The sequence below is a fragment of the Etheostoma cragini genome, chromosome 16, assembly GCF_013103735.1.
Source record: "Etheostoma cragini isolate CJK2018 chromosome 16, CSU_Ecrag_1.0, whole genome shotgun sequence".
Lineage (NCBI taxonomy): Eukaryota > Metazoa > Chordata > Actinopteri > Perciformes > Percidae > Etheostoma > Etheostoma cragini.
Window position 1 is genome coordinate 13514131 of NC_048422.1, and position 11504 is coordinate 13525634.

At 39.9% G+C, this 11504-nt stretch overlaps 1 protein-coding gene across 1 annotated transcript in view; it reads left to right on the forward strand.

Moving 5' to 3' along the window:
* Positions 1-11504, forward strand: part of lrrc75bb (leucine rich repeat containing 75Bb) — a 34216-nt gene that overhangs the window by 2853 nt on the left and 19859 nt on the right. Inside the window, exons 2-3 of the mRNA XM_034895941.1 lie at positions 2362-2490; positions 5784-5896. Coding sequence (XP_034751832.1) covers positions 2362-2490; positions 5784-5896 — 242 coding nt within the window. The remainder of the gene's footprint in view (positions 1-2361; positions 2491-5783; positions 5897-11504) is intronic.

Here is an 11504-nt window from a genome sequence, read left to right on the forward strand (position 1 = left end):
TGTAACATGTTAATTAGGGAGCTTTGGAAAGAGCCAGGTTAGCTGTTTCCAGCCTTTCTGCTAAGCTAAGCTAACCTACCTGCTGTTGCTTCATATGTACAGTACAGACCTGAGAGTGGTATCAAGCATCTTATCTAACTATCAGCAAGAAGATGAGCTTCTGGTATACTTCTCAAAACCTGAGATCATTTAAAAAAGTGTTAGGCACTTCACTCATGTGGCCGGTAGCTACAGCATTAATATCATAGGAATCTGGTGAAAAAGGATTCCCTGAAGTGAACATTGAAGACTTAATTTGTAGATAGTGAATTATTTTAATAAATTACTGATTCTTTTATGTTGGAAAATTGGATAGAAGTTCCTTTTCATTTAAGGGACAGATTGGTAATGTGAATGTTGCAATAAAAGCAAAATGCCCTGTTAAGTACAGTATATCCCAGTGTTCCTGTTAGAGTGTACAAGAAGAAACTATTTCTGTCACATTTTACTGAGTTGATATATTGACTTCATCCTATACTTGTCAGATATCCCTGCCAAAGCATAGTTGCTGCTGGCCAAGAATTTTTTAATCCTCAGCTTTTTTGTACTTTCTCGCGCCACAAGATGCAGTTTTACTTTAATATGATTGCATAAAAGGTCATATATTATCCATCCAGGGAAGAACATGTATTCCTTCAGTCAAAGAAAAAGTTAAACAAGGAAAACTGGACACCTGAGAGCTTTGACATTTTTCTTACTCTGACACAGAACACTGTGGGACTGGATTTGTCAAACTGTGCAATATATTTAATTGGATTCTATTTAACTGCATGTGTGGGATGATGTTCTCCGGTTTGAAACTCGTCGTTTTATCCACTCTTTGTGACGAGGTGAAGTCAGATTAGATATGCAGCTTTGACGAGGACATTTGTAGTCGTATCTGAAAGCACGCAGGCATGTACATAGGCTCCCTGTCAGTGACAAATAGGAAAACATTTAATGCTTTCCTGCTTAGGAATCAGGTAAATGAATCCACTGGATCAGTATGTGTATTTAATAATGTGCATCGTGAATTCCCCTCACATCTGATGCTGCAGCTGCACTACTCGCATCATCATAAAATAATCTTTAAATTCCTCTGTGCCACCATTTATGGACACATGTACCCTCAGTCTGTGCTAAATGAGGTTTATTGAAGTCTGGAGGATAGTCCAGCATCAGGGAATCCCACGGAGCTTCGCTGTGATAAATCAACTCAAAAGCTGGAGGAGGAGAAAATGCTGATGGGAGTTTTCCTCTTTGCTTCTCCTGGGCCTCTAAGTGTTATGGCTGTCAGAGCGTTTACAGCATGTTTTACGCAGCTTCCACCTCAGGCCTGCTATTTGAAAAGCTTTTCAGTTCATATAGCGCTGATGGTATTTCCTCTTTAGCTCCACAGCTTCTAGTTGTACAGTTTACAACAGGATGGTGGTCCAGTGAAACCTGTCTGTAAGTCAGTAGCAGCAGTTGTGTCACTGGTATAAAAGCTTGTATGAGTATAGCAAATCGTCTTTTAACATTTGTTATGGATTAGGAGAGGAATGCAGCTTTAAAAGAAAAAAAATCCTTTGACATTCTTTCCTCTTTCTCCCAACCTTTCATCTTCTATTCGGTTTGTTTTATCTGCTCAGTTTCACGTCTTCCCTGCTGATTGTTTTTGTTGTTATCTTCTCCGAAAAGGCGGTGGATGCTGCATTCTGGTGAGGCTCAAACACCGAGTGTTAACACATGTTGAAGTGTTACCTGAAGATGCAACATATTTACATTCCCTCTGCAAATAGAAAGAGTCTAAAGATGATTTGTCCTGGTTCCTGGTTTTATTGAACTGTTCTTCACATCACACAATCTGTAACTTATGAACACCGAAGATTGAAGGGGGAAAGCGGAAGTGCAATAGTGTTTTCTTCAGACAGATAACTGTTGTGTTATGTGAGACTGATAGAAAGTTAGACCTACAAGTAAGATAAGAGCAACAAGAAAGTAGTATAGCAATAATAATATTTGAAGAGAAACCACACAACCTTCATCTTAATCCTTACCTCAAACATCGCCCACACACCCATACATGTACATAGACACTCTTCCCGCGCCTAATCAACTGCACTGGGTGGAACACACAATCAGCTTGCAGTGTGATAAGAAGTCAAGATGAAAGGAGATGATGAAGAAAGCTCATAAACATTGACTCTATTTTCATTAAACTATCCACGAAATGTCACTTGAATATTAAATTAAGTGTGGCTCAAACATGTCTCTTTTAATCACATTAATTGCGGAGTGTCTACACTGTTAGTTTTAGTAAGAGTTAACCAAAACACTTTAATCTCTTTTCTTTTCTCTCAGGATTTGGGACTCCAGGGAACATCACTCAATGACATTTTGTATAAGAATGCAGCTTTTCTCAACCTGGTGGACCCCATTTCTCATGAGCTGCTGCTCAGTCTCGCCCGGGACCTGCAGTGTCCAAAAAGGGTGAGAAACCAGTATGATCCAGTTTAAACTGTTACATTCATGAATTATGAAGAACAACTTCTACACACGTCACATTAATTAAATAGTACAAGGTCTACAACTGTAAACAAAGCAGAGGCAAGCTGCAACATGTCCGCATTTATTAGCCACACCTAAGAGCATGTGCGTATTTGTTGTCATGCTGTCGTGACAACAATTGACTGTCAGTTTTCTTTGTCCAAACACAACTACAGAAGATTAAACAAGCAATTAAACTCCATATGTTTAGCCATTAGGATGGATCACTAAATTGGTCTTGATGTTCAATACAGGTGACATCCACTACATGACATTTACAGCATTTTTCAGCTACAGTTCACAATGCACTCTGGTAGGTTTCTCCCACCATGTTTCACTTTTGAGTCTGCATGTGGAAACGCTGCCCTTGGAGGACAATGAGGTTAAAATGAGAGCTACCACTTAGTCCAAGCTACAAAGGGGACACCTGCGCACTGTAGGCTGGGTGGAGAGGGTAGGGATGAATGGTAGGGCCAATGGGAGGCATTGGGTCAGAGTTTGGCTCTGCAGTGGCACCACGCAGTATTTCTTCCCTGCTGCTCATGTGCTCTTTAAGCACATTGGCAAATAGTAACAGCTGTGCTCCAGGACCTGCAGCTATATGAGAGTACCTGCCTATAGGTTGCTTCATACTAGAAAGCGTGGGCAGGTGCCCAGTGGTTATCATGCTAAGGTCAACACAGTTGGTGGCTACAGTCAATGGCACCGATTCTTGTGGGGCAGCTTGGCCTTGACACCAACAATGAGAGCACTTTGAGGGCTCTGACAGCTGGCGGGTGGCCAGTGGGATCAAACTGGAGTCCACTGAGTCTCTCTGAAGTCTATTGTGTTCCAGTTAACTTGCAGCTCTCACTGTTTGGAAGTGAATGTAATATTAAAGTGTCCATATTATCAAAAAATCTTTTCCTTGGATTTGGGGTGTTATTTTGTGCCTCTGGTGCTACCACATGCATACGGACTTGGACAAAAAAACTATCCATGCTGTTTTGAGTGAGATACAGGTTTCTGAATGTCCTCTGTCTTCAGTCTCTGGGTGAGCTGTTCAAAATCTGCACGGCTTTCTACGTCACTAGCCGAGATGCGGTGGCCAACCGCAGCGCATGCTATCACTAGCATGCTTGCTCGTTCTCAATGGCAAAACACTGCCACACACGCTAGTTCACCATAATCTACAAAACAACTACTTCCATGTCCCTGTTCTGCAGGTATTCCACAAGTACACCTTCAATTAGAAGAACTCTCCCAGCTAATCCTGCCTTGTACTGACCAAAGTAAGAGTTATCTAGCTGATGTGATCTTACCTAGCTACTGCACACGTGCAACTCCCAACAAAGATAGAATAGAAGTGAGATGCCTCACTCTGTAGCTAAAAAAGAGACCTAAACACACAGGATGAAAAGAGGATCTGCAGCAATGTGCAGTACAACAAAAATATGGTGTATGTAAACTTATTCTGGTACAACCTCAAAAATACAATTATGAAACTGAAAATGATCATAATATGGGCTCTTTAAAGGAGGAAAAAGTGGTCTGAAGCCTTCCTTTGTAGTGAATAGTTACATAGTTGCATCAAAAAGACAGCTTCCATTTGTGCCATGAGTCATAACAATGCACCTTGCTATATGCAGAAGACAACAATTCTGTCTCTGTATTAGGGTTTTATTAATGTGCACACTGGTCTGGCATATTAGAAGTTTCATTGGGATTTAAAAGTCTAAATTGGCGTATATGAATAAACAAGTTGTACGTACGTCTCAGCTATCACTCTCAAATTGGTTTACAGATATTACTGATATGAACTAACCTTTTGCAGCAGCAAAACATTAATGATTTACATTCAGTTGAACTTATCAATTATGCATATTAGATAAGTTCAGATTGATGTGGTCAACGAATTAAAGGGCCAGCCTTTTAAAATATAAATCATGATTTATCCAGACAGGGAGACGGCTCATCTACTTGAAGCACAGCATACAAATCCAAGATATTAAAATTCAAATAACATTTCAAACTAAGGTATAAGGGTGAAGACACCACAGACCCAGCTCAGAGGGGCTGTAGAGCCAGCAGCAATTACAGTTATCTAGATTCTGCGGTTAACTCTTTTAGGAAAAGATGGGTTGCCTCAAGATAAAGTCACCTTGATCTAGTTTTTATTTACAAAGTCCAGAAGATAATCACCTGTGAGAAACTCTTATCTTATTGCTGTTTGCTTTGGTGGGGAAACCCTAGGAGGACGGGAGGGAAAGTGGAGAGCTGGCAGCGCTCTCCTGACTGGCTGGCGACCCGTGTCAGACGTGATGAGGATGTAGAGAGGCAATGTGCTGGATTACGGTCTGGCAGCTGCTTCCATACAGCTATTTAGATTATATATTCAAGGACAGTAACGGGTTAAAAGATGCATCATATGGGAATGCTTTGAAGAGCATGGTCGTCAGTTTCAGACAGTTGATTTAATGTATATGTTGTGATTCACTCAGCTTTACAGATCCGTGATTAGCGTATAAGAATGCCTATAGTGACTTGACTCATGTTGATCCTCCCAGTTCACAGATTCACATTTTCTAAGAGTATCTTCCTATCGCAAATCAGTATGCGCAGCTGTAACGTCGTGTTCAGTCATCCAAGTGGCTGAAACAGCAGCATTGAATGTTTTGAAGTATGAGGCATGTTTGTTGGTTTTCCTAGAAAAGAAGTGGCAATGGGAATGGTTAATCGCCTTAAGGTATACTGCCTCCCTAGGTATATTGTCTTTTTTTCCCCTCTCTTGCTACATTGCCTCTTCCTTGTTGTCGTGTTGTACCATTAATTAGATTTACCCTGCTCAGCATACCCCTTCCATTTAAAGCATTTGACGGAGGTGGGAGAGGGAAAAGAGAAGGCAGAGAGGAAGGGGAGGCGGAAATATGGAGCAGGAGGAAGGCAAACGGGAAAATAAATTAATGTCTGTATGCACAAAATGTTTGAAGCAGCTGTATTCCAAGGAAAAGAAAGAATGACTGTGACTGTTCATCAGTCAGTACATCTAAAGTTTACAGGAAGAAAGAAAAGTTGATCAGACATCCAGCACTTATATATGACTGTTACCTTGTAGACAGCTCCTTTTCTACTTTGTCATATGCAAAATACAGTTTATTGGTTTGTTTGAGGGATTTCATGTATGATGGCTCAGTTGCATTTGTTGTATGAACTAGATTGATATTTGTTATCCATCGTCCGTCCTATGTGTGTTACAGGAGACTGAATCGTTTAAGTCCACCAACAAAATCTGCCGCCGGCTTATTTACCACCTGACCCCTCACTCCAAATGGACGAGACAGAGCGTGCCCAGGAGGAAGTCTCAGGCCTGGTGAGTGTGACCTCTTTGCTGCTGCGTAACGCCGTCCCTGCCACAGTAAACACATATTCACCATAAGTGTCAGTGCAAATGGATCTCCTTTGACATAGAGAAAGTTTGAGTTTTCTTTGAGTTTCTGGGAAGATTTCGGTTCAGCTATATCTGTGGCAGCGTGTTAATTAGGGTTGAAGGTTTACTTGTGATGTTAAAATGATTGCTTCCTGGGAATATATCACTCTTTTTGCAGGATTCCCAGGACTGCTTGGCACAAGTGAAAAACTATTTTAAAAAACAGAACTTTGGATAACTCATCATAAAATGCAGTTGATTTTCATTTTCATTATTGTTTGGTTATATGGGAATATGTTTTGATAGAACAACAATTCAACTTTAAGTCAAGCAAGAATAACCAAAGCTGCTCAGACCAATGAAATTGTCCGGGCGGACATTATGCGATGATGGACAGATGATCAATAGTAACGTCATCAACCAGGTCAAAAAAGACTTGGGTTGCTCCTGGAGAATTGAGATGTGTAGATTCCGCCATCACGTCTCTTATAGAAGAAATCAACAGCGTATTCATTTTAAAAGAGAAACAGGGAACCGCGATCCAGGTATTGCCATGTTTTTGCCGTCCTCCCTATGGGATTTGGCAAAAGTTTAACATACGTCACATTGATTGGTTGTAGGTCTGTCCAATTTAGTGCAGAGGCATTTTCTTTCCTGGTTCGGTTGAAACACGCCCCATATTCACAGCCCAATGGAGCAATATTAGACTTACTGTATATTCTGACTAGAATCTGAGTATGACGATGTCGGGCTAGATGTGCTGTTCAATTTCTTTGCATTAATAGATTTATTTTTGTTTGTGCATTTTTCTTTTATCTTTTTTTATCTTTATCTTTTTTTAATTAATCTACAAATTTTACCTTTTCACCTATTAATTTAACAATTCCTCCAAATCACATGACCACAAAGGTTGGTTGTTCCCCTCTAATTCGGCCCATAGGAGCGTTTCATTAATTAAAGTCCTAGCGATGGCATTATATACGACCCAAATTAGTTTTTTTACATTCGCGGTTTTCAACAAATCGGTAATATTGTGAAAAATTTAGGAACAAAAAATACTTAGATAGAGTAACTAAGTATTAATAATACTTAGTTAGATTTAAAAAAAAGATCATTGTTTTCTTTAAATAACATTGCATGACATAATTACGCATGTGACGGAGAGCTCGACGTTGTTCTATTTAATTCATAAAGTTAAAATTACTCACCGTTTACTTTTCGAATATATCAAAAATGTTCAAATGGGACACGAACACAGTCTCCTGTGTGAAATTCTTCTGTTTATTTGATGGGTCCACCACCCCTCCCACACATTATTCAAGATCTATTGAGCAACTATTTCATATCATTCAATGCCTGTTATATTCAAGCCAGTGCTTAAATGAGTTGATGCAAAGCTAATTAAGCCTATCAGCTCCACAAAACTCTCCCTGTATTTCTCAACATGGCCATGTTTTGAAAATGTTGCAGTCCGGCGACATTCGCTCGCAAAAGCTCGGTTGAAAATAATTACCTCTTGTTGTCATGGTTTTGATTTTGCAGTCCTCCTGTTTGCTTTATTATGCCTTTGTTTAACTCTGCTGTAATTTCAGTCCCTGCCACTTCCATCACTTGATTCACTTTACCTGCTCATCCTTCCCACTCAGCTGTTCCCCATTCACTCATTAGCTCCCTAGCAGTATTATCTACAAGTCATTTCCGCTAGCCCTCAGCCAGATTGTCTCAGTGCTTTTGTCCAAGCTTGTTTTTGATCTTCAACTAGTTGTTGACCCTGTTTATGCTTTTTGTACTTTGCCTCAGCCTTACCCTTTTTGTACTTTTGCCTGCCTGCAGTTTTGCATCAAGTTGAAGACATTTTGCTTCAACGTTTTTGACCTAATGAGTTGTGCTTCTGGATTCCTTTGTCTCAGATCCCTGACATCTAGTGAAGAGTGGTTTTAATCTTCCATGTCTCCCTTGGCTCTAACAACTGTGGAGGAGGGGTGGGGGTGAGGGTGAGGGTGGTGTGCGATCACCATGGCTTGTGTCATGTGAATGCAACGCCAGTGCTGTTGTCATTACTCAGAATTCCTCATGGGGACTTCCTGCTTTGGCCTCGTCATATTAACAGCCTCACAATAAAACATAAAAATGGGGGCGCAATTGCTGCTTGTATAAACAACCTACAGTACATGGTCGTTTTTGATGGGGAGGGCAGTCTCTAATGTACACTTCTATTTGTTTATAAATACATAAAAGTTTATCCTCCATACCAAACTGTGGTCAGGTTTTAATTGTAGGTCATCAAATCATCAACTTGTGTTACTGTGTCTTGCTAGGATGATCTGTCCATTTAAGCACTAAACTCTCAGCATTAAAACAGTTTCCCGTCTGACCCGAGACTGTTGTGAGAAAAATAGCCTCACATCACCTCAAACACCACCCGTTCAAAAGTCATTTGTTTATTGAAATTTTAATGTTTTTCTACATCTACAAACTTGTCTGTAAAAATGATCTGGAGCAAACAAAACTAATATTGAAACTAAGATAAGATAAATGACGGAACTGCAGGCCATTAAAGGTCAGATACTGATTGTCTATGCTTGGCTAACATAGAGAAAAATCAACAGAAACACTAAACAAATAAAAGTGGTCTCTGACTCAAATTAAGTAACAGGTGCATTTGCGGGGACATTATGAAAGAAGAAACAAATACATCTCAAATGATGATCATGAGGTTTCCTTTCCCCGAGCAATTAACCCAGATTGAAAGATTTGTTGACAGCTTGAGTTATCTTTCCGCCCAGTCTTTTGGTTGCAGTATTTTGAAATAAAACTCAACTGAACAACAAGGCAAACTCTCCCAGTGTGCTCATTAGCATGCTCTGTCTATCTTCTCTACTGCAAGCATCCAGGCAGCAGCCTTTACTGTGGGACTCAAACCAGACTTCCTTTCCCTGTTAATATGACGCCCACTAAAATGAGCAGAGAGTAATGTCTTTGGATCAAGTAAAGCATTAGGACACAGTTGTAATGGTTTCAAATGCTTTTCAGTTATAGAATTCTTCATTACGGGGTATCTCTCCTTCTCAGTCTGTCTCATCCTCCCTCATCTTTCTTCTCTCCCTTTTTCCTCCACCACCCCCAAGCCCTCCATTTCTCCTATTTTAAAATCCCTTCCTGGCATTGATTTTCCTTCTCTCCTCTTTCCTGTGGGATTTTTCTCTCCTTCTTGTGAGAGTCCATTTTGTTCAACAGTTGCCACACAGAGCGGTTCTGCAGTTTCAGCTGAGGCTCTGGGGAAATGCTGTGTCAGACTGAGAGAAAAGGAGGGAGGCGGAATCACTGCAAGGTTGCCGATAAGAAGTCGCGCATTTCCCTCTTTCCTCCCGCCTCGCTTCAAATCAATCGTGATTTTGATCTCTTCATATTTAGGAATGCAAAAAGCGTTATAGTATTTTCAATATTGCATTCTTACTTTCTTCAATCAATATTGAAAAGTCTATTTGATCAATTGAGAAATGCTGCAGCCTACTCTCCAACCAAGGCTCAAAATGAATTATTTTCATCGAATATATGCAGTTGCCTGAAAATCTTGAAGAGATACCATAAACATAAATCATGATTCAAACTTTATTACTTTAGCCTGCTTTGCATTTGTAACACTGCAACTGAAAAGCAAGTGCATCAGATTTCATATATTATCAAGGCAATTTAATTTCTCGGCAGCTGCATGTGCCATGTTTCTGAGAAGGACAGTAATGCTGAGTCCCCAGAGGAGCTTTTAATGTTATTGTAATTGGTATTGAATTTCAGATTAATCAAGCTCACACTTTTTATGATGCTAAAATTGCCCTTCCAGCACATTTTGAAGAGCTTGGACTCCGATTGGAGATGTTATTTCTTTCATTGCTTGTCTTTATTGCAAGGCAGTAATTGATGCGAGGCTCTTAAAGCAGCAATTACAGACATCTTTGTAGAGTGAAGACATTTTTAGTATTAAAGAAAGTCTAAGTACATCTGGCTTATTTTTTTGCATTGGATATACTGCTCAGCAGAATAGCTGACAGGATTTAGTAAGGTGCCAAAATGCAGTCGTGCAGGTCGTGCCGACTGTTGATAAGAGGGAAAAAGACAGCTGTTTGGGGTGGTATAATCTGCTGTGGGTGAGCTTTGATAGTCTGTCCTGATATTTGACCCAGACCTCACACTGTTCGGACTAAAGTGCCTTTCCTCCCACGGCTCACGCTGTTCATTGCTTTTATTTATCTGCATGTAAAGATTTATAGTTGTGGAAATATTGTTATTGGTAAGGTGGCCGTCAGGGCCACACTGCAACCTTATGCAAATAGACAAAACACAATCAAATTAAGAAAACATCATTCAATTAACATCATCATTAATATGCATTTGATTTTGGGGTTTGTGTGCTTTTCTTTTTGCACTGTTTTTTGTATTTGCAGCGTGTGTGTGTGTATATGGTTGTTTTGTGTATTTGCCGTGCACTTGCTAAATGCTGCGCATGTGTTGTCAAATTTATGACTGCCGGATTTTCAAAAACTATCTAAAACCCCCACCGCCTGGCTGCCGGCAAGAGAGCCATCACACAGAAATGGCTGCAGCCAAACGCTCCAACAATGGATGACTGTGCTGCAATTGTCAACGAAATAAACTGTAAAGAGAAATTGACCTTTTCCCTTCAAATTCTTCTTCATTACTTTTCCCAAAATTCTCCAACATCAAATCCCTCTCTGCTACCTTCAGTGGTTTCCTGTGCCTGCTTACTTTTTCAAATTCCACGATGATTAGAAGCAGTATAAGGCTGCTACAGTAGCAACAACTCAACACCTACAAGCCATTGCATATCTTGCACATCAACCTGTGACCTGCATCATGATGCTAACCAATTCATCTCTATCTCCTTTATCACTGGAAAATCCTTTCCAATTTTAACACGATAACCTGGGTTGATAAGTGATCCCTCACATCTTCCTGCAAAAATAAGCCAGTGAAAGACTGTGGAGGCATCTTGGCTATGATTATATTCTGTTGAGAAGTGAAGGTTTTCTAGTCATGTGTATAATAGTCTGCTTTTCAACAATTGTATATTTCTAGTCCAGATCCCGAGACAGCTTTTCACCAGCTAATCACCAGAGTAGTGCTCACTGGTATTCTCTGCAGTTTTTCCATGCTCTGCTCAGGTTAATTTGCTCTAATCTTCCAAGAAATCCTCTATACCTCTCTTCCTCGCTTTTATTCAGAGCCTTTCTCCCTTACATGATCCTTTCAGAGATACAGAAAAATTGTCAATTGTGTCCATGTTGGTAACCAAATGTAAGCTTACTTTGCAGTTCAATCCTTTGAGGCCATGTCTACATTGATATAATTTTAAGTCTAAATCACAATCCATTTTTTAATTCTTTACTTTACTTACTTGTATTTACTTTTTGATGTGTGACCATATATTTTTGCTTAGAAGAAAAGAACTGCAATTTCATATATACAGTGGGTACGGAAAGTATTCAGACCCCTTTAAATTTTTCACTCTTTGTTTCATTGCAGCCTTTTTCCA